This window comes from Osmerus mordax, chromosome 15, assembly GCF_038355195.1.
Source record: "Osmerus mordax isolate fOsmMor3 chromosome 15, fOsmMor3.pri, whole genome shotgun sequence".
Classification (NCBI taxonomy): domain Eukaryota; kingdom Metazoa; phylum Chordata; class Actinopteri; order Osmeriformes; family Osmeridae; genus Osmerus; species Osmerus mordax.
This window is the reverse complement of record NC_090064.1, coordinates 15,219,117-15,243,015: the sequence shown is the minus strand read 5'-3', so window position 1 is coordinate 15,243,015 and position 23,899 is coordinate 15,219,117. Positions and strand designations below refer to the sequence as shown.

The following is a 23,899-nucleotide window of genomic DNA, read 5'->3' as shown; positions in this document are numbered from 1 at the left end:
AACACAGGGATCCACATGCTTAGCTCGCTTTGACAGTTGCTCTGCTGGTTCTCCGTGTCAAAAAAGTTTCATTTGGGAAACCAACGACAACGACTTTGAGCTTAATAGATTTTTTCAGTTTGTAGAGTTATAAATTGGTTTACTACATCATTAATGTCAGACACTGTGAATCATGATCCTGTTTTGCATACTGTTTAGACTGCATATATTTATTTATGTTTTTCCCTTATTTAAATCCTACTCAAATGTTAAGTATTCAAGCTCTCCGTCCTCATCTTGTGTATGCATCCTGCTGCACAAATACACACACACACACACACACACAGACGTGGCCAGCTTTATCTCCGTTCCCGGCCACAGACTGAGGGAAGGAGGGGTCAGTGTGGATTGGAATCTCAGTGGTCTTTGGAGAGCAGCAGCTCATCAATTTAGACTTCACTGAGACCCTGCCCGCCTTGACCTAATCCAATTCCTCTTCTTCTCCCACCCTGTCTCCAAATAATTGCTTCTGTTTGTTTATTAATAGGAGTGTTATCTTCAAAGATCCAGACGCAGGCTGTCTGAGTGTGTGGCGGTTGCCAGCAGTGGTGACGGCGTAGCTAGGGAGACAGGAGACTTGACAGAAACACTGGGGGCTCTGTGTCCCTCTCTGAACATCCACGGGCTGACTCAGTCGAACGCCGCCTCTGGAATGTTAATGGATGTCCGGCTTTGAACCAAAGACAGGCTGGTTTCCCCTCTTCAGTGCCGCCCCCTGAGGGCCACGCTGCAGGCCTGCAGCTGGCTGGGACCCCTCCGGGGTTTAGTAGCAGCGGGAACAGGTCCACGTGTGTGTTGGTAGAAGGTGTGGAAAATCTGATTTTGAATCCCAGGATGTAGCGAGGTCAGTTGGGGGTTGGAGATGGGAAAGGATGTTGGGCTCTTTTTTCAAAGCTGATGCAGTTTATGATCGATGCACCTTCTCTGTTTGTTTGGAGGAAAAATATTTCCAGTAACTGGAAATATTGAAAACTCAAGCCCGTTTTCAAGTAACTTGTGGTGGGAGACGACTTTGTTACAGCAGTTTGAAATCTGAATATCTACATTCAAAAACACGAATTTCTTTCTTGTTATCTGTAGTCTAGTCTAGTTTCAAATAGCATGCAAAAACCCTGGATCTTCTTGATATAACCAATTTGAGCTGTTGGGTTATATTTTTTCCCTCAAATGAGTTCCAACATGTAGAAATGACAGAACAACATATGAAGGATAATTTCCTGAGGCTCATTTAGCCTTAATAGCATGTAAATGAGATCACTGATGTTGACCTTGAGAGTTTGTCTGACTCCCGATTTGAACGCTAATTTGATAGTGCTTAGATATGATGGCGTACTTATTACAAAACACATTTCGGTCTATTCTACACCGATAAAAACCGGAGAGCTGGGGGAGTTTTTTTCTTTTTTTTTATATCTGTGAATAAAGCCTGCCTTTTGAAAAAGCCAGATTAAATAATGATTTAGTTTATGGAGTTTACATATCATTTAATCCATTATTCAGGAACATAGCTTGGGCTTCCTCACTTACAAGAATATTTTACGATGACTGCCTCATGAACGAATTGACCAACCGCCTTTCATCTTGTCATGTCAAATCTCATTTAGAAAATGCTATCTTGATGGTGGCTATTAACATTTCTTCAGGCCATCATGAATGTAGAAATGTACCAGGAAGTACATTTCACATAGCTTCTCTATGTAAACATCTTAAATGACTGGTGTTTAGGAGGGCAGAGTAGTGTATGGCAGGGTAATGTAGCATGGTGGAGGAAAGGGCCTGTCTCCCTGCATCTAGTCCCAGGAAGGGGCCTTCAGGGCTGGGCTGGGGGTAATGGACCCTAGCTCAAGATGATCTGGAGAACGCAACATGTGAGCATTTGAGAAAACTTGAGTTACCAAAACTTTTAGCTTTTTTTTCAAATATCTCATAGTTCAAATAAGATAAGACTTTATTGATCTCATAGTTCAAATGGTGCATTGCATATTACAATGAGCCAAAGTATAAAGACAAAGCAAGTAATTAGAGAGTCTATAAAAAATGACTGTACAGTGATGCATGACTGGGTTTAGTAGCTAGTAACATACAACAATCGATTTTGATTTGTCTTTGAAGACTCCAGTCATCTTTTTTGGATGAATCTTCATCTTTCGAACGGTTTCTGACTGTGTGCTGCACCGCAGTAGATGCTCTCACCAGACCTGGGCCAGACGCAGCTGTAGACACTCTTCCTGAACACCCGTTGCCTTTGACTCGCTTAAATCTTCACCAATCAACAGATGCGTTGTGCAGATGTGGGGTGGGAAGACAGCCTGCAGTGTTTAGCCGGTGTGTCTATGATGTTGCAACACTCTCCTTTTGTACCCAGCGATGCCTCTGATTATTATCTAGTTTAAAAGTAGTGTTGCCCACAGGCTTTATTTGACTCTCTCTCTCTTTCTTTTTATTAATTTCTCTCTCTCTCTCTCTCTCTCTCTCTCTCTCTCTCTCTCTCTCTCTCTCTCTCTCTCTCTGTAGTTCTCTGTTCTCTCCTCCTGCAAACTGGGGGGAAAACCTGGGCACCAATTTCACGGAGGGAAAGAGAACAGCTCGAAGAAATTATCCTCTGCAAAATTGATCTAAACAATCGCTAAGTGGAACAGCAGAGAGAGGGAGGGAAAGAGAGAGGGAGAGAGAGAGGGAGAGAGAGAGGGAGAAAGGGAGCGAGAGAGAGAGAGGGAGAGAGGGAGAGAGAGATAGGAAGAAAGGAGAGTCCATTGAGGAAGAGAGAAGAACCTCTGTAAACTTGTCTTAGAGAGGCATGACAGACTCAGGGTGATGTGGAGTACATCTGATCGCCCGGGACTAGATCCCTTGATGTGCATTACACCTCAGGTGGCTCACAGTCAAGGCTGCAGGTGTATCAAACAAAACTTATTGTTGTATAAACATAGTGTTGGTTGGATGTTTTAGTTGTGGTGCTGTCCAGTTGCCTCCACTATAAAATACTCTGAAACATTATCATTGACAGTCAAACCTTTTCAGGCCTTCTTTGAAATTAATTGTGTTGTACTTTCTGGGTGCACTACTTGTATGTTGACTTGGATAAAAGTGTCTGCTAAAGGAATTAGATGTCAAATGTAATGCCACAGTCCACTGTGCAGGCAGGTATCTCCTATGAATATACTGTATATTTACATGTCTAGAGCTCTTCTATATAAATACTGTTTATAAGCTCATGTCTTGCCAAGCATCTAGGCAGTGCTTATGGTGAGAAAGTGGCTGAGACGATTTCGACAGGCCGTGCCTTTAACCCCACCTCAATATGAGCTCTTATTATTACAGACATACCCATCCCTCCTCCGTTCCCTCTCCCCCTGTCTCTCCCCCTCTCCTCCTCTTTCTCCCTCTCCACCCCTGCCCATGGAGGTGCAGGTGGGTGAGATCCCGTCACCACAATACCATCTGGGCCCAGGCTGATAAAAGCTCATATGTAGCCCCTGTGTCGCCCGCAAGTCCGGCAGACGCAGTGAACCTTGAATTTGGGAGGCGATGGAAGCGATTTGTGACGGGGGGAGAGCCTGTGGAGGGGGGCTGAGCTGAGCGGAGCGTGTGGATAAGCGTGCTGAGCTATCCTTCTCTGTCTGACGCACACACACTCACACACACACAATCACACACACACACACTCACACACACACTCTCACACACACACACACACACACACAATCACACACTCTCACACACACCCATGCTTTGTTCTGTCCAGAATCCTAGAGATTTTTTGCCCCCCAAAATATTGTCTGACTTCACTCGTCTGAGATGAGCAGAGTTGAGCTCCACAAACACCACGGTTACCAGAACTGTGCCACGCTCACCAAGTGGATCCTGATGTTAAAAAAGAAATGACCATAATGTACAGTACCATCAAGTAAAAAGTAAACCATGAAGAAACCTTTTTATGAATAACACTGTTTCTTCCCACTGTGCGTGCGTGTGTGTGTGTGTGTGCACGTGTGTGTGCGTGCGTGTGTGTAGGCCTGGACCTGAGGCAGGCCCAAGTGGTAGCACTCTCCACCGGTACCAAATGCATCAATGGCGAGTACATCAGCGCCCAGGGTCTAGTGGTCAACGACTGTCACGCTGAGATCACCACCAGGAGGGCCCTGATCAGATACCTGTACTCCCAGCTGGAGCTGTACCTCAGGTAACACGCTGATGTCATGCACCTGCACCTGGGGTTAACATCCATCAACATCTACCATCACCTACTGTAATGATGAAGCAGAGGTAGAAGCCCACTGCCTTCTGTCTGAGCTGTGAGCCACCTGCTATGTGCTCTCTCATTGGTCGACCCTGTCCAATCACGCTCAAGGAAAGTGTATGACGGGCCGTTTAGGAAATGATTCAGAGTGTCCTCACACAAACACGTATGAAACAAATTCACATGTGAAATGTTCACACACACGTTCATATCCATCTGCTACTGGCCTCTTCAACAAGGCCAAGGACTCCCATTGACATTCATTCACTTATTTAACTATTATAAGTCCATCTAATGGCAATTTCAGTATGCATAAGCCACTTTATCTCAGTATCCGATTGCACTATGTTGACCATTCACGCTGCTCATTATTGGGTGTGCTCAAGCCTTCGGCGAGAGCACAACCTTTGTTCTCTCACATATATATTATTATTATTATTATTTTTATTTCTTTTTGCCCCCCTAAAACTCAGTAAATACTTGGCCTACATAGACAACGTAGGTGTCAAAAGTTTCGTCTTGGTAGCGATTGAGTTGCTTCTATTGGAATTTACGTTCCGTTGCATGGTTTAAGCGTAAGTTAAGTTTTTGTGGCGAAAAGTGAAGCTAACGGTGGCTAATTTGCTAGCCACAGTCACTGACGTTACTAACGTCACTGCGTCACTAACGTCACGAAAACACGCGTGACTACCTTTGCCAGAACATTCGTTTCACATCTGTTAACTTGGGGGATAGCTAGGCTAACTATAGCTTTACTGCAAGGCAGCTGCAGAAACGCCACAAGAAAAGAGGCCAGGGTGATAACTATTTACTCATTTTACTTTGTGATATGACACACAATTGTGATGTGTAATGTACAATATAAGCTGATATTATTAAGGAAGTACATCTACTTTCGGAAACAGTAGTCTACTATTTCACTGAAGTATTAGCATCATGACATTAGCCTGTGTTTCCCGGGCAACACATACTACAGTGGTCTATGATGTAGCGTTATCTGTTTTCAATCGTTAAAATAAACATTCCTCACATATACATTTTCGTTGTAGGATTTATTCTGACATTAGAAAACGATTTGTTGGTGAAATTACCATTACCTGTGGTTTCAAACCAGTGTAGCTCACTGCAACGCTGTAGCTTACGCGAGACACACTACAAAAACATCTAGCTACAGTACACAGCTGTTTAGGAAGTCAAACGGCGACAGAAAATGTTCGGCACTCCCCTTACTTAAATCAAAAGTCTATCTAACTACTAACCTGAACTTCATTGCCACAGCCTAAACGTTGTCAATCTGTTCATGACAATAATTAATTTCAGCCTAAACCGTACAACGGAACGTTAAATCCAATTCAACCAAGGCAATCGCTACCAAGACGAACACAGCAGTAGTCTAGTACTGTACCGTGGTAGTACAATTTACCGGGGCAGCTTCTCAACACAGGGCTATATCGCATTTTGCGTTGTTACTGACAATGATCGCTACCAGTGAGCTTTTTATGAATGAGCAATTTTCCACTAAATAAATGTCAAGCTTATTTACGTTTTGGGGGGCATATTTTCAGTTAGCAGATGGTACCGTTTGAATTGCGATTCCATCTACTACTGCCGGGTAACGTCGTAGAATAATCTTCAAAGGGGTTGTTTATTCATGAATGAATGCAATATGAGTAGGCTAAATGCCTGAAAATATCATGAGAAGAGAAAAACTTAAAATGACGTTTAAATCATAGAGATTAGGTCAATTTTTACACCGGTCTGCAATAATGTCACGAAAAGACGCGTGACTACCTTTGGCAGAACATTCGTTTCACATCTGTTAACTTGGGGGATAGCTAGGCTAACTATAGCTTTACTGCAAGGCAGCTGCAGAAACGCCACAAACAAAGAGGCCAGGGTGATAAATATTTACTCATTTTTCTTTGTGATATGACACACAATTGTGATGTGTAATGTACAATATAAGCTGATATTATTAAGGAAGTACATCTACTTTCGGAAACAGTAGTCTACTATTTCACTGACATATTAGCATCATGACATTAGCCTGTGTTGCCCGGGCAACACATACTACAGTGGTCTATGATGTATCTGTTTTCAATCGTTAAAATAAACATTCCTCACATATACATTTTCGTTGTAGGATTTATTCTGACATTAGTAAACGATTTGTTGGTGAAATTACCATTACCTGTGGTTTCAAACCAGTGTAGCTCACTGCAACGCTGTAGCCTACTGTACCCGAGACACTAGTGTGAGTAGCTAACAACAACTCCTCAGCTGTTTAAGTCAAACGGCAACAGAACATGTTCGGCACTCCCCTTACTCAAAAGTCTTTCCGTAGGGAAACTATCTGACTACTAACCTGAACTTCATTGCCACAGCCTAAACTTTGTCAATCTGTTCATGAAAATAATTAATTTCAGCCTAAACCGTACAACGGAACGTTTAATCGAATTCAACCAACGCAATCGCTATCAAGACGAACACAGCAGTAGTCTAGTACTGTACTGTAGTAGTAGAATTTACCGGGGCAGCTTCTCCACACAGGGCTATATCGCATTTTGAGTTGTTACTGACAATGATCGCTACCAGTGAGCTTTTTATGAATGAGCTATTTTCCACTAAATAAATGTCAAGCTTATTTACGTTTTTGGGGGCATATTTTCAGTTAGCAGATGGTACTGTTTGAATCGCGATTCTATCTTCTGCCGGTAAAGTCGTAGAATAATCTTCAAAGGGGGTTCTTTATTAATGAATGAATGCAATATGAGTAGGCTAAATGCCTGAAAATATCACGAGAAGGGACAACTTAAAAGGACGTTTAAGTCATAGAGATTAGGTCCATTTGTACACCGGTCTGCCAAATGTATTCGTTTTGATTCAGCCTGTCAGCTGCCTCTTGCAGGGGAAATGAGAAGACATCATATTTCATTCTACACTTCACTCGTATTTTGAGTTGTAAATGAGCAGCAAAAAAAAGATGCTTTTAAATCTATGTAATCTTTATAAATAATAAGTAGGCCCGATGCATTTTTATATAAAATATACAGACCCCTGTGCAACCGACGCAAGCAAGCACACCCTACAATTTCCCCAGAAATTGTATCCTCTCTAGTTCTTATTTTTATATATATTTTATTTTATATTTAAATTGTTGTATTCTTAGATTGTTTAGTTCTTAGAAATAGTTAAACTTTTGTACTTTTACTTAATTTAAGATCTGTATATGTTTAGTGTTTTGCACCTCCCTGCCACAGTAAATTCCATGTTTGTATAACATACATGGCGAATAAACCTGATTCTGATTCTGATATGTGTCGATTCGAGCATTTCACATATGTGGATGTGAGTTTTAATTCTTAAAGTGGAGTGAAAGCAATTGTAATATTTGATGTATCTATCAATACCGGTAGTCATGGCTACAGTGTGTCATCAATTAGCGGACTAAAGTATTATGGCGGCAATTTATCATGTTGACGAGATGTTGCTTTTGTTATGAATATTCTTCTGAATGCAAATGACCCTTCTCTGAATATTTAATTTTAGTCGTCTTTAAACGGAGAAAGCAATTGTATTATACCACATAATGTGCTCTTTAGCTACACCATGGCATGTATAATCCAGGCTTTGGACTGTTACAGTGACAAACCATAAAATATGAGTGACATTCAAAACTCAGCTTCTAGATGTAACCTTAATCTTAAGCGACCTGTAAAAGTGTGATTTTGACTGATGTCCGTCATTTGACCTTGGACTTTGACTGATGTCCGTCATTTGACCTGTGACTTCTAGACAGGGCCGGCCAGACCCAATAAACAAACTAAACATTTGTTTAGGGCCCTGCGATTGGTTCGGGGCACCCCCAAAAAAACATTAGTGAAACAATTTTTTTGGCCAATAAAAGGGCCCATACACAATTTTTGTTTATGATACCAACCCATGTGACCAGCCCATGTGACCAGATCCAGACAGAACAGTGTTTTTGGTAACCCACTCACCCAGCCACTGTTTCTGAATACCTTCTGCGTACATGACCTCACTTCCTGTGATGGAGCCCGTCTCCGAGGGCCCCCAGAAACGCAGCCCCGCCCCCACGTCTTATCATAGGAACAAGGACAGACCCTCGAATGTCATTATTTGCATACGCAGCAGTGACTGTCGGTGAGGTGGGGGGTGTTTACATCCGAGCATGGCGGCGGATGGGGACGATAAGTCAGCCTTGCCGAAAGCCACAAGATCAGGAGCTGGGAAACGTTGAAGAGGCATGCGGTGAGAAACATCAATGGGGAAAAGAATCTGGATATAACTGGGATGGGAGTGTGTTTCTAGGGAGTGTTTGGGAGAAAGCCCCCCCACCGACACACACCAACCAACACACATTTGATGTGCCATCAGTACTTTCAGACAGAGTAATGTACAGGGGAGAAGGTGACGGAAAGAAAGTGAAGAAAAATCCTTCGGTCAGTGTTAGTCTTCCCTCGGTTTAGTTCATAATCGAAAGAAAAAAGAGAGAGGATGGGTGTTGTCTGGTGGTGATGGATTGTGGTCACGGTCTCATCTGTCTTTTTTTGTTGTTTTTTTCCCCTCCCTTCATCTCCGTTCCACAGTAACAGGCGAGAGGACTGGGAACAGTCGATATTCGTGCGCCAGAAAGACACCGGTTACAGGTTGAGGGACAACGTTCATTTCCATATGTACATCAGCACCTCGCCTTGTGGAGACGGACGTCTGAACTGCCCCTACGAAATCACCTCCGACTGTAAGACCCTCCTCCGAGCTCTCACTCTCTGTCCTCTATCTTTCTCTCTCTCTCTCTCTCTCTCTCTCTCTCTCTCTCTCTCTCTCTCTCTCTCTCTCTCTCTCTCTCTCTCTCTCTCTCTCTCTCACACACTCTCTGTCTCGTTCGCTCACACTCTTCCCCATCTAGTTCATTTCTGCCTCTGTATCTCTATTCCTCAAGGTCTAGTTCTCCTGCCTTAACCGAGATTTTAAAAGGAATCGCCTTTTCTTGGAGAGATTTTGAAAGTGACTGCTCTGCTTTTGTCAGTTGGCTGTCAGAAAACTGGCATCCTTTTCATGTCACATTACATCCACAAGCCTTTTCAGCCTGGAAAGCCACTGCTCTGAGCAGATGACAATTTAATGCTCAACTAAAAAAATATATTTATTCATTTAGATGGCAGCTTTTTTGAGTGATTTACAGGGTTAGAAAATGTAATCTTCCTGGCAGTTTTCCATCAGAAATACATATATACTTCCTTTATCCAGACGTATCATGCTATTCAGGAGTGATGCCACTGAATCTTTATGTTGCGGCTGAGGTTTTCATGAAATAGAGAGAAAAAACATATTTTTAATCATATATTTTAATCTTATATTTTTAAACAATATTTTAATCACAGACATTTGAAAAGAGGACCCCGTCTCCCAGAACATCTTGGAACTTGCCTGGTCATTAAACCTTTAATGTTCATCAATCAGCATTTATAGATTAGAAAATTACTTGAGCAGCAGTGCCCTTTGAATTACCTTTCTGTGCCTGTTCCTTAAAACTCCTGGAGGGAACTGCCGACTTAAGTTTGTCCTTATTGCATCAAAAGAACCATGGCAACGGCTAGCCAAGGAGCCAGGGGTAGGGATCGAGAAAAAGAGTGAGAGAGAAAGAGAGGAGAGAGAGGGGAGAGAGAGGAAAGAGAGAGAGAGGAGAGAGAGAGGAGAGGAAGAGAGATAGAGGAGTGAGAGAGGAGAGAGACGAGAGAGAAAGAGAGGAGAGAAAGAGGAGAGAGACAGAGGAGAGAGAGAGAAGAGAGAGAGAGGGGAGAGAGAGGAGAGAGAAAGAGAGGAGAGAAAGAGGAGAGAGAGAGAGGAGAGAGAGAGGAGAGAGAGAGGGGAGAGAGAGAGAGAGAGAGAGAGAGAGAGAGAGAGAGAGAGGGAGCAGAGAGAAAGAGACTCATTGTGGAGACTCACCACTTCATACCCATATCTGTGCATTTGTTAATAGTGAGTTAATTATCGATGATTAAAAACCTGCTTATTGAAGGTGATTGTAAATGGGACGGGGGTCTGTCGTGGGTTGACAGTTGGTCTCTCCTGCTGTTTGCAGTGAGCAGCAGCAGGCACCTGATGAGGAAGTGTCACAGTCACCTTCGGACCAAGATCGAGTCGGGGGAGGGGACCCTGCCAGTGCGGTGTCCCCGCGGGGCGCTCCAGACCTGGGACGGCGTGCTGCAGGGAGAGCAGCTCATCACCATGTCCTGCACAGACAAGATCACCAGGTCAGTACCCCAACCACCTCCACTACATCCTGCACAGACAAGATCACCAGGTCAGTACCCCAACCACCTCCACTACATCCTGCACAGACAAGATCACCAGGTCAGTACCCCAACCACCTCCACTACATCCTGCACAGACAAGATCACCAGGTCAGTACCCCAACCACCTCCACTACATCCTGCACAGACAAGATCACCAGGTCAGTACCCCAACCACCTCCACTACATCCTGCACAGACAAGATTACCAGGTCAGTACCCCAACCACCTCCACTACATCCTGCACAGACAAGATCACCAGGTCAGTACCCCAACCACCTCCACTACATCCTGCACAGACAAGATCACCAGGTCAGTACCCCAACCACCTCCACTACATCCTGCACAGACAAGATCACCAGGTCAGTACCCCAACCACCTCCACTACATCCTCCCAGACAGCACATCCTCCAGCGGGGATGTGGTGGAGGGAGGTGAAGGCTTTTGTCACTACAGTCTGCAGTCTCGACCAGGGCGGCAGGGAGAGAGATTGTATTGATTTAAGGGTTAACATTATTAGGGGATTATCATCTTATGAAAAGGAGGGATCTCCATTTAAATCAAGCCTTTTAAAAAGGCCTTTAAATGAGCGAGAGAAAGGTTGGTCTGATATTTACCCAGAGTGCGTGTGTGTGTTGTGTGTGCGCGTGTGTGCGTGTGCACAGAGCGTGCATGGCCGTTTGTGGTCACCTGTCTGACTCCCGACAGCGTCGCAGTTTAGCACATCATCTAAATTGTTTGTCATCTGACTGATTTTCCCTATGAGTCTTGAAAGGATAATCCCATATTAATTAGACGGTGTAGAGAGTCCTTCTTTGTTAATAACCCCCAGAGTCCTCAAACCCCTCCTCTTTAACCGTCACCTCCGGTGCAGGGAGAGTGTGTTGGTAATGAAGCCTGACTCCCTGCTCCAGACACACAAAGAGCTAGACAACAGGACTGGGAGTCTACGGTGGTTTCCGCGAGCTTCTGACAGCTGTGAATGATCTTGTTGGTGCCTGTGCGTTTGTTTGCATTGATGCGTGAAGTGTCATCTCACCTTCGTTTTTCCCTCGTCTTCCACCGTGCAGAGGTTAAGAAAACACTGCTGTCCACACCTTTACACGTTAGACAGGGACAGAGAGAGAGACAGAGAGAGAGACAGAGAGAGAGACAGAGAGAGAGAGAGAGAGAGAGACAGAGAGAGACAGAGAGAGAGACAGAGAGAGAGAGACAAAGAGAGAGAAAGAGAGCAAGAGGGAGAGAGAACGAGAGCAAGAGAGCGAGACAGAGAGAGAGAGACAGAGAGAGAGAGAGACAGAGAGACAGAGACAGACAGACAAAGAGCGAGAGAGCAAAAGAGCGAGAGAGAGAGCGAGAGAGAGACAGAGAGAGAGACAGAGAGAGAGAGACAGAGAGAGAGAGACAGAGAGAGAGAGAGAGAGACAGAGAGAGAGAGAGAGAGAGCATGAGATGTAAAAGGATAGAGACGGAGGGAAGCGATGATTATGGCAGCAGCCTTGTTTTCCAAATGATCCTTATGTTTCAGACTCACATGTTTTTGTCTATACAACAACATCTGTCACCTCTTGGCTCCCTGGTCTAGTCGTGGCCAGGTCCCAGTCTCCCATGTAGAGGGGTGTAAAACTCTATCTTACAATGTGCAGGAATATACCTCTACCCACACTCCCCCCCCCCTTACACACACACACACATACGTATAGAGGTGAACCCTTTTCCCCTGAAACCTCAGTTAATTTGACCAATTTGATTCAGGTGGCCGAGGCTGGAAACGCCACGATTAAATCTGTCCAGGTCACCGGCAGGGGTGAAAGCAATTACTCGACAAAAAATCGAGGGAGTGAGGAGGGAGAGAGAGGAACAGGGCCAACCTGCGTTTCCTTTGGCAGATATACGACTGCATCTTTTTGTTCTTCTCTTGCTCCCTTTTTATATCCCTGTAAATGATCGCTGGCCGCCATTGAAGTCAGCGGGTCACAGAGGGCCAGTTGATCAAGGGCAGGATAGAGAGGGGGAGTGAGAGGATCTTAAGATCCAATAACCCTCAGAAACACACACACTAACACACACACTAACACTCACACACACTTACACACACACTAACACACACACACACTTAGACCCCCCTGTACACTGTTCTCTGTTCGCCATCACTCTTGCGTCAGTATGTCATCCATCCTTCTTGTTCATCACTTGCTACATCACATTCTCACGTCTGACAGGTTCGATGTGTTGTGATAACGAGCTGCTGTGAAAGTTTATATCGAATCATTAAGGCTGAACCTGGGAACGTGATTGTTGTTTCTAAAACTCAGGAAGTGGTTGGCACCTGATTGACCCAAGTCAATGTTTCATTAAGTCAATGACTGTTTTAATTGAAGGTCTAAATGGCCTTCATGTGACTACAATCTTTTATATTCCATGTGGGTTTTATGTAGATGAACACATTACATTAATGGCCAGCATTTACAGAGCACATGAGAGAGATGAAAAGCAGGGGTAGGGGAAGAGGAGTGAAGTGGGAGAGAGAGAGAGACAAAGAGACCGACAGAGAGAGAGAGAGAGAGAGGGAGAAAAGAGAGAGAGAGAAAAGAGAGAGAGAGAGGGAGAAAAGAGAGAGAGAGAGGGAGAAAAGAGACAGAGAGAGAGAGAGGGAGAAAAGAGAGAGAGAGAGACTCTCCCCCTCCTTTAAATTCAAGCTGCAGCCAGATGGCTGTCTTTTCTTGCATGAGATTAGAAGATGTTTCTAAATCACAGCGTTGCTTTCTGGGTAAATTAATATTTCAGGCTAAATAATTTCTGCTTTTGTGGAGGTTGGGGGTGGGTGGAGGGAGGGACAGAGGGAGGGCATGTTTGTGAGCGAAGCTCTGTTTTTGGGAAGGGAGCACAGATTAGATTCAGGCAACAGAACGGGTTGCAGTTCTAGACGTGCGGGCAGTCAGTGTGATTTGAGATTCCTTGAGAGCTAGATGTTAATTGACTTTTCAAAAGCGGCAAACAAAAAGAATGTTGTCGTTGTATCCGGTAAGAGACATGAGACAGGGGAGAAAGAGAAAGAGACAGACACCAGCAGAAATTGTGGTCGCCATAAACGATTTTATCAAAGAATCGGAGGAAGAAAAACTAACAACGATGCTGGGAGAAGCAGCACGATGTTTGTCTCTGATTGTGCAGCAGCTCATAAGTTCATTAGTTCCCAGTGCTTGAAGGAACACACACACACAGACCCCCACACACACATCAGGTACACAAAACCCATCTCTTTGTTCCCCATTTGAAAGGAAATGATAATAAACATAGTGATGTGCACCGTGTTGCTAAATGAGCTAATTCAGGAGGATGGAGGAGACAAACAGCAAATGGCATCGGTCCAGTTTCCCATCATGCTTCTTTCTTTGTGTATGTAAAGGCGGCAGACAGGATTAGTCATTTAATGATTATGTGTCACTTAGGGATCTCCCTAAACAAACCGAGAGGTGATTGCCCTTGATCTTAGCCAGGGAGAAAGCACACCTACAAGCACCAACCCTCTGAAGTGTATTAACCTCCATGCCACTGATGAATAAATGCATGCAAATGTATAATGAGTGATGACGCTGTGACCTTTGGCAAGTGTGTGTGTGCCTGTATGTGTGTGTGTGTGTGCGTCTGTGTGTGTGTGTGTGTGTGTGTGTATGTGTGTGCGTCTGTGCTTTTAGACCTTCTGTCCCCATCTGATCACGTCCTGTGCCCAGATAATGATCAAATTGTTTTGACCTGTCATTGATGCTCAATACTCCCTTCTCTTCCTTCCATCTCTCTCCTCCCTTCATCCCATCACGCCCGCTCTCCCCTCTCTCCCCACATCCCTTCTTTTTTCCCTTTTAATTTTTCCCCTCTTTCTCCTCCACCTTTCCCCCTTGTCACGCCCCCCCATCATCCCCTCTCCCTCCTTCTGTCACCTCCTCGCCCCCCCATCATCCCCTCTCCCTCCTTCTGTCACCTCCTCACCCCCCCATCATCCCCTCTCCCTCCTTCTGTCACCTCCTCGCCCCCCCATCATCCCCTCTCCCTCCTTCTGTCACCTCCTCGTATGTCTCTCCTCCTTCCCTACCTCACCCCCTCTCTCCCCGTTCCCAGGTGGAATATCCTGGGTGTCCAGGGGGCGCTGCTGAGTCACTTCCTGGAGCCCGTCTACCTGCACAGCCTGACGCTAGGCAGTGTCCGACACACAGGCCACTTCCACAGGGTGATGAGCCAGAGGCTGGAACGAGTCGGACCTCTCCCTGCCTTCTACAGACGCAATCAGCCTCTTCTGAGCGGTACGAAACACACACGCACATCTCCTGTATACACACACACATCCTGTGTATACACACACTCACACACAGGCTCTCAGACTCTCTCTCACACACACACTGATTATATCCTTATTAATATCTACTTTACCTTTTAGATAAAAAATAAGTTGGTTAGTATTCCAAGGGCAGACTTTGCCTTCAAGGGAGTGCTTTGGGTCATTGTGCATTCTGAGGATGATTATTTGGAGAGCCCCATCATCATCAAGATTGATAATTGTACAGATATTCCTATAGTCCAGTGCTGATGATGTCTGTAATGGATTTATCATAGGACGACTAGTCTATCTTTGTCATTTTTCATTATTTCCAAGTTGAATTAACCTTGACAGTTTATTTCATGGAGGTAAAAGTTCTAATATCACAGAATGTCTTTGTGAACCCATTTGTTCCCTCTGGTGGTATTTTTTCTCAGATGCCAACACAAATACCTGAGGATAAATCCAGAAATCTTGTGCCTTTCGTTTCATTCTTTTTGACAAATGGCATAAATGTGACCTTTTGCTTCGGATGTCCAGACCCTCAAAATAGAGGTGGCCGCAGACATCTGCCACAAATACTCTGAATGCCCCTGCGACATGCCCCTAAGTGTGTGTGTGTGTGTGTCAGATTGCTGCCCCTGGCCCCCTTAGGAGTCTTTGCTGGGCTAGGAGATGGAGAGATGGATGGAGGGAGGGAGGGAGAGAGAGAGGAAAAGAAGGAGAGGGGGATGGGTGGAGATAGGCTGGAGATGGCCCTACATCAAATCAATGTTATCACAGCCCTTATCAGACAGCCATTCAATGTGCAGGGAGCAAGGAGGGAGAGAGAGAGAGAGAAAGATTGGGATATGGTCCATTCAGCAGTCAGTGTACCCGACTTTCCTCTCTCCCGCCTACCTGTGTGTCTGTGATCTCTCTTCCTCCCTGTCCTCGCCCCTTTCTCTCCTTCTGATGAGATCCCAGGCCATTGTGTCTGGCCTCTTGTTCAGGCAAATGGCCGAGTTATTTTAAGGCCCGTCATAAAAGAAGCCAGAGTTCCCCGGGCGTAAGAAAAGCTCTTATCACGCGAGGCCATAGACTGCACCTTCAGCCGAGGACTCGACACATCAATGAGCTTGTCCTTCACAGTCTGCTCACTTGGCTGTCTAGCAGGAGCCCTGCCGTCATAGCAACAGAGGGTGGGGCTCTAGACCTTAAGGCAAGCGAGGGTCTTTCTAGGAAAGGTGAGATCGCTTCAGGACTGCGTACAGAGATGCAGGTTTGCAGCCTTAGTCTCGTGAGTGAGGAGATTCCCCTTGGAGGTGGTGGTGGTATTCTTGTGACCGATTCACATTAAGCCTTATTTTACAGGTCGAATGGCAATTATACATTCCATAGATACGTTTAATAATAGGAACAGAATGGGCCTTTTTTCACAAGCTACCTGCAGAACACGACCCAGAATAGACAGTGATCAGGTCCTCACGGAGGGAAATTATAATTAGCTATTGTAGAGACGCAAAAGTCAGGTCTATTGAAGACATCAAATGAGGCGTGAATAAAGCCTGTATGGAGATGAAACGAAATAAGAGAGAGAGGGAGAAAAGATCGAAAGAAGGAGAGAGATAAAAGAGAGAGAAATAATAGCGAAAGAGAAATGGGAGAGAAAGGCGTGTCTGGGAGGGGAAAAGAAAGAGAAAAGGGACGGAGAAGTCTTTTGTTCGCGGAGGTGCATCTGTAAAATAAAGGGAGAGCAATCAGAGACTGGGCTGATTGTTCCATTGGCAGGCAATTCATTCCAGCTTCCTGGACTCGGAGAATAGGGAGCAGGGATTGGTGGACGGATGAGGAAGAGTGACGATGGCAGATGGAGACGTCCTGGAAGAGAGGACGATCTCCGAGCTGCATCCTACTTCAGCAGAGACACACATCCTTCTCTCTAGTAGAAGTACAGATACTCATGTTTAAAAAGACTCTGGTTAAAGTGCTGACTATACTTTTTTTGCTCAAGTTAAAGTAAAGAACTGTGGGCTCTGACATACTTAAGTAAAAAGTAGCCATTACTACTACCTGTTTTAGTGTCACGCTGGTAACAGGACCTCACATCATATTAATACATTAATCCAAAAATACACTATAGACATGCAGCCCATTAACCAGGAATCCTTTTTGACGCTGACCAAAATATGACTCAGTAACCAAAAGTCTGTTGTGGCCAATAGTCAAAAGCATGCCCTGGCCATGCAGCCAATCAGGACGGGTGAAGGGTGTTTCTGAGGGTGGTTCCTGTAGTCATGGACGGGGGCCAGGCTGGTGACTGTATCAGATCTGTTTCAGGGTCCTGTCAGCAGGGGGTGTCATCACTCCCCTCCTGTGGCGAAGAGAGATGAGGGAGAAAGAGAGAGAGAACGATTGGGCGTGCTAATTTCTCTCCGCCTGGGGCAGTGGGAGAGAAAGAGAGCGATCGGAGGGTTTTAATTCCTCTCTGCCAGCGATAGGGGAAGGGATTGAGAGAGAGTGAGAGTGCTGATTCTTCTAGTACTGGTGGAAAAAGGGGGGAAACAACGAGAAATAGTGTCCTGTCACATCGCTTGTTCCTAGCATTGGGTGCTAATTTGTTGTCCATGAAGTCTAGGGCAACATGCCTTTCATCTCCCCTTCCCTTGCCTCCCATCCCTCCTCTCCTCCCCCCTCCCCTCCCCTCCTCGTCAGTACTGCTGGTGTTACTGCCGCGTGCTAGCGTGTTAGCAGGAACAGGGCTAGAGCCAGGGAGAGGTGGCAGGAAACCAGCAGCCCTGAGGACCAGAGCTGCAGCAGAGACATGCTGCTGGTGCCCCTGTGTCTGGAGACGCAGCGTTAACTGTGACCAGAGCGCCTCCAGTCTCAGTCCCTGGAACGTTAGCTACGCTACATGGACACATTTGTCCTGATAAACGCTCACTCACCCACCACTCACACACCTGACTGTTGATACTGTACTGTACTCCTTCTCTCCCTGCTCCCTTGGTTTCCTCACAGAATTCTCTCTTTCTCGCTCTGATAACCTGGATGGGGAATGGGAGGTCATAAAAAAAGGTAGAGAGGGGGTGGGGGGTAACTGATGGAGGTCACCCCCCTCTCTCTCGCTCTCTCCTCTCTTTTTCTCACTACCTCTCTCTCCCTCTTTCCCCCTCTCTCTATTTATATATATATACGGTATATCTGCCTGGCTCTGCCAGGCTTGTCTCTGGGGTTCACACCATCAGACTGGGGCTCCTCTGGGCTCTCAGGACAGGTCTGTCAAGCTAGCGCTGGGTGATGCCAACAATTCCTCAAGAATTGTGTTCCTCAAGAGAAATACAGAGGGTTGAACTCAGGTTAAACGGAAGGCAGGCAGAGTGGAAAGAAGGTGCATGTGAAACAGAGGATGGTTTCGTTTTTGTTGTTTATACTTTGATACTAAGGAAAGGTTGAAACGTGATTTGAATTTTTTCGAAACTATAAACCTGTAACAGTGTGTGGTGAAGTAGTTTCCATTCTGACTGTTTGTCTAATGTGTGTGTGTGGGGGTGGGTGTGTGTGCGTCTGTGTGCATGTGTATGTATGTGGTTGTGTGTGTGTGTTCCCAGGTTTGAGCAGTGGTGAGTGTCGTCAGCCAGGAAAGGCCCCCAGCGTCAGCATCAACTGGACGTGTGGCGACGCCCAGCTGGAGGTGGTTAACACGGCAACAGGGAGGAGGCGGGAGGTGGGGGCGCCGTCGAGGCTGTGCAAGCACGCTCTGTTCACACGCTGGACCAGGCTGTACCGCAAGGTGAGACGCCTGGCAGTCTACACACACACACACACACACAGGTATACACACACGTACACACACACACATATTACATTTAGTCATTTAGCAGATGCTCTTATCTAGAGCAACTTACAGTAAGTACAGGGACATTCCCCCTGAGGCAAGTAGGGTGAAGTTCCTTGCCCATGGACACAACGTCATATGGCACGGCCAGGAAAACCAACAACCTTCTGATTAATAGCCCGACTCCCTAACCACTCAGCTATTTGACCCCCATCGTATACACACACATGTACACACACACTCACATATACACACACGTATCCATACACATGTACACACACATGTACACACACACACATAGAGTCCCTTGAGTTCATGCACACAACCCTGCACGGATTGATATGACGTCATGCTTTAAATTCCAACCTGTTTCAAACTAAACTTTGTCTGAATCCACGAACCCTTTCAGCCCCGCGTTAGCCCAGCAGCAGATGCTGCAACGCAGTCCTGCAGACGGCCTACTTTATCACAGCACTAAGAGCATTTTCATTTCCATTATGAAACTGTATGTTACAGATATTGCCTGCAACACCAAATGGCGGCAGTTAAACGATAATGACTCTGAAACCATAATTATTTGGAGAAGCACTTGCGGAGTCTCCCACAATAAGGGCTCCGCATGCACACCAGGGCACGCAAGAGCAGGCACAGCCATCTCCAAAGAAACTTTCTCTCCATTCCCCCTCATCTGCTGCCGTTCTCCTTTCTTTCTTTTTTTCGGCGCGCGACAAAAGAAATGCACAAAACCGCAGAGAATGTTCAATTGCTTGTGAAATTTAAATGGGGAGATTACACAGCTGTTGAAGTTCCCCCCGTTTGTGCCGGCTCATTCGTTTTTGTTTTGCTCTCCCCTCCACCCCCCCCCTCCCAGTCTCGCTCTCCCACCCTAACCTTCTGCCCCTTTTGTGCCGTCCCTCCTTTCTCTCTCTCTCTCTCTCTCTCTCTCTCTCTCTCTCTCTCTCTCTCTGTCTCTTTTCCTCTTTCTCTCTCTCTCTCTCTGTCTCTTTTCCTCTTTCTCTCTTGCTCTCTATTTATCTCTCTCGCTCTCTTATCTTCAACTTTTTTTCCCTCTATCAATATCTTCCTCTCCCTCTTCTCCTCACTCTCTTCTCTCCAGTTGAGCGTCCACGCGTCGGGGCCTGTGGACAAGCCGCTGATGTACTGTGAAGCCAAGATGGCAGCGCGCTGCTACCAGACAGTCAAGCAGCAGTGGTTCAGATCTCTGCAGGAAACTGGCCTGGGGACCTGGGTCAAGAAACCGCCCGAGCAAGAGCATTTCCTGCTTACGGACTGAGTGAAATGAGGGGGGGGGGGGGGGGGGGGGGGGGGAGTGTGTGTGTATGTGTGTCTGACAGTTGCGTTGGGGCTTTTGAACTTTCTAGATCTCAACTCCCAATATGTAGTCATTCCTTTATTCAGTCCCACCAAAAAATAACCCTAAGTTTCTTTGAACCTCAATACATCTTTCCATCAGTTACCTTGTTCTCTACCTTTTTAAATCCTTCCCTTACCCTTGGATGTCAGAGAGGAGAGAGAGGAGAGAGGACAGAAGAGAAGAGGGGAGAGGAGAGGAGAGAGGAGAGGAGACAGGGGAGAGGAGAGGAGAGGAGAGACAGAGGAGAGACAGAGGAGAGGGGAGAGGAGAGGGGAGAGGAGAGAGAGGAGAGGAGAGGGGAGGGGAGGGGAGGGGAGAGAGAAGAGAGGAGAGGGGAGAGGAGAGGGAAGGGGAGAGGAGAGAGAGGGAAGGGGAGAGGAGAGAGGGAAGGGGAGAGGAGAGGGAAGGGGAGAGGAGAGAGAGGAGAGGGAAGGGGAGAGGAGAGAGAGGAGAGTAACCTTGGTCAGAGTGAAAGGCAGGCAGCAGCGGCACCAGCTATCTTGTCATCAGCCATTTGGGGGCTACGAGGCCCCTGCAGAATTGCAGCGCGACGGGGAGAGGGCCGTCCAATTACAGCGCCTGTCAGAGTGACGTGGGGCAGAGGGAGAGAGAGAAGAAATTAGGAAGTAAGAGAGAGAGAGAAAGAGAGAGAGATGGAGAGTGAGCATATATCTCTTCTCCACCCCCTCATCCCATAGCGTAACTCCATGCCTTTCGTACCAACCCACCCCCCCGCCCCACACCGCTCTACCCTTCCTCTTCTCACCTTTATTCAGCACTGCCAATCACATCCTCCTCTTCTCTGTATCTCCCCTCCCCCTTTCTTTCTTTCATTATTTCTTTAACTCTAAATCTTTAACTTTTTCCCTTCCCTAAATCTTCCTTTTATTCTCTCTCTCTCTCTCTCTCGCTTCTGCACAACTCCAAAAAACTTGGTCTGACACGGTGGCGACAGGTTCATTCAGCCTCTTTTAAAAGTCCCCGATGAGAAGGAAAGAATAGAAAAGGGGAGGGGCGGTGTTGTTAAAACATAAACTCTGCCATTAGCCCACCTTGGAAGACATGTCTACCTTTCACATCTTAGCTTCTTTAAGCCTCTCCCTTCCTTTCTCCCTTCCTCCTAATACCACCTTCACTCCCTTTACTCCTGGAGTTGATTTCCCATTTTCTCTTTTGTCACAACTCCTCTGGGCTCTGGTGTGTCTCCACTGGCTCCTTCTCAGCTGGGTCATCTGACAATAGAGGGACTTGTGCCTGGGTGTGACTTGTTAGCTGGCTGGAGTCTCATTTGAGCTGTTTTGAAAAGGGCTCATGACCGGCCCAGTGATAACCACTGTACTAAAGGCACTTTATGCCTAGTAACAGTAACCGAGGACATTTTTATAATACATGTTCAAACCCCAGACCTGATCATGTTCACCCATGCAGTACCATGTAGTCCACTGATGTTTGCTTTCCTTTTTAATGACGCTCCTCACTCTAATCATGTAAATATGATTTTTCTTTTTCAATGTTGCGATGTTTCTTTATCATTAGATAAGCATAGGAAAAACGTGTTTTTGAAAATAGGGGAAACGAAATACACTGATGTTGACCATGATAATACAATGTTGAGTATTTTACCACTTTCATGTACACAACCCTTAACTGTTCCCCGGAGTTCAGAAGAACTCATTAAGCCCCTAAAATGACCAGCTGTGACAGTGACACCTAGTGGTGTGTTGTGGTGTACCTTTTGTAAAAGCCCCATTCTCAGCCTCATGTTTTACAGGCGAGATAAGCCCACACTATTTCCCCCTTTAAGTCCCCTTTAAGTCTTAGTTCTTGATGTGATCTTCAACTTGTTTTGATTTCTGTTATTTTATATTAGAAATGTTGTAGAGGACTATTTTTGTTGACACTGCTGTCATGTGTTCTTCTATTTTGGTTTCAAAGTCACTGACATTCCTTTGGGCACAGATTCGTTCATACATTTGAGAGATATAAGTTAGGCATGATTGAATTGCAATATTGTATGTACACTTGTACATTTGTATACATTGTACATATAATGAGAATAAAAAAATATTGAGAGATGTATGATAATTATGATAATGTCTAATTAATATGTAAATTTAAGTACATGCTGCTAAGGTCTGTAAATTGCACTTCAGTAATACCTTAAAAGTGAATGTTTGTATATGTGAATAAAATGAGAAAATGTGGTCATTTTATCTTGTCTTGGTTATAATAAACTTCCACTCAGTAGTGAGAAGAGATGTCAAAAGTACACACACATCCTTCACTCAAGCAGAAGTACAGAACTCCTGTTTAAAAATACCAGTCACTGACTACACTTTTTCACTCAAGTTACAGTAAAGAATAGGCCTATGGACTCTGACATATACTAAGTAAAAAGTAGCCATAACTACTGTTTTAGTGTCATGCTGTTAAGTGGACTTCACATCATATACATTAATACAAAAAGACAGTCAATATAGACACGCAGCGCATTCGCCAGTAGCGTAAGGCTTTTTGACCCTGACAATTTCGAACATCTTGCTCATATATATGAGCCAGGTGGCTGAGCGGTGAGGGAATCGGGCTAGTAATCCGAAGGTTGCCAGTTCGATTCCCGGTCATGCCAACTGACGATGTGTCCTTGGGCAAGGCACTTCACCCTGCTTGCCTCGGGGGAACGTCCCTGTATTCACTGTAAGTCGCTCTGGATAAGAGCGTCTGCTAAATGACTAAATGTAAATGTAAATATATGGCCATGGGTGATCAGGAATGGCCCAATTCGATATCGCTAACTCCCTCTGTCTCATCCATAACGTTGGCCATTCTTCTTGTCGCCTTCTGCCTTGTTCCATGTTAGCTTCTAGACTAGCTTACGTTTTGCGTGATAGACATAGAAATGAAAAATTACAAGAAATAATGATCATGCGACCGAATACAGATTAGAACGAAAATAACAGCCTGGTTTGAAAATGAAATAAGTAGAAAGTACAGATATTTGTGCAAAAAATGTAAGGAGTGGAAGTAAAAAGTTATGTAAAAATAAATAGTGATATAAAAAATAGTGATATTAAGTACTGATACCAGAAAAATCTAATTAACTACAACTTCCCATCTCTGGATAGTGAGAAAATTGTGGCCACGAGAGACTGAGAGAGGGAGACCGACAGATGGAGACGGAGAGACACAAGGAGACAGACACACACAGAAAGACGCAGAACAAAAAAAACATGCTCCCGAAGGAATACTGTGTGCATCTCCCAGCGTGTGTGGCAGGTGTCAAACAGACCGGGCACCCAAATTAGCTGCCGTGTCGGAAGAGCGGAGCGGAGAGAGAGGCTGCCTCCGAAGCAGCCATCCCCACAGGCCTTCCGCGGTGTGGTATCTGCTTTACAATAAACATCATAATTGACAATTTGCTCCACCGGCCAGTCACGGCCATCCCACTGTAATCTAACAGAGTCCACGGGGAGAGGAGCGTTGCTCAGGAAGCCTGCCGTTTAGATGCGATGAAATCTAGAAGTCAAATAGTACAGGCTCTCCAGCTGCCATGTTAAAAGACTGGAAAATACACCCGTCCATATAGAGTATGTATGATGTTGGTCTGCAGATATTCTGTTAGAATATGCACCAAATTGTTTTTTTTATTTTTTATTATTTGGAAATACAAATATGGTTGTGTATCTTAAGCTCCTTGCCTATGGAAAGAAAATGTCTACTCACAGGAGCTTGACCTATGACCCTTGATATGTCCATTTGTCCTAGAAGAGTCATCCCTCTTCTATTGAAATGATGGCAGG

At 45.4% G+C, this 23,899-nt stretch overlaps 1 protein-coding gene across 1 annotated transcript in view; it reads left to right on the top strand.

Annotated features, from left to right (window-relative positions):
- Positions 1–20,021, top strand: part of adarb2 (adenosine deaminase RNA specific B2 (inactive)) — a 117,630-nt gene extending 97,609 nt beyond the window's left edge. The window contains exons 5-10 of the mRNA XM_067251933.1: positions 4,054–4,222; positions 8,890–9,041; positions 10,386–10,557; positions 14,715–14,896; positions 18,501–18,682; positions 19,845–20,021. Of these exons, the coding sequence (XP_067108034.1) occupies positions 4,054–4,222; positions 8,890–9,041; positions 10,386–10,557; positions 14,715–14,896; positions 18,501–18,682; positions 19,845–20,021 (1,034 nt within the window). The remainder of the gene's footprint in view (positions 1–4,053; positions 4,223–8,889; positions 9,042–10,385; positions 10,558–14,714; positions 14,897–18,500; positions 18,683–19,844) is intronic.
- The last annotated feature ends 3,878 nt before the right edge of the window (positions 20,022–23,899 follow it).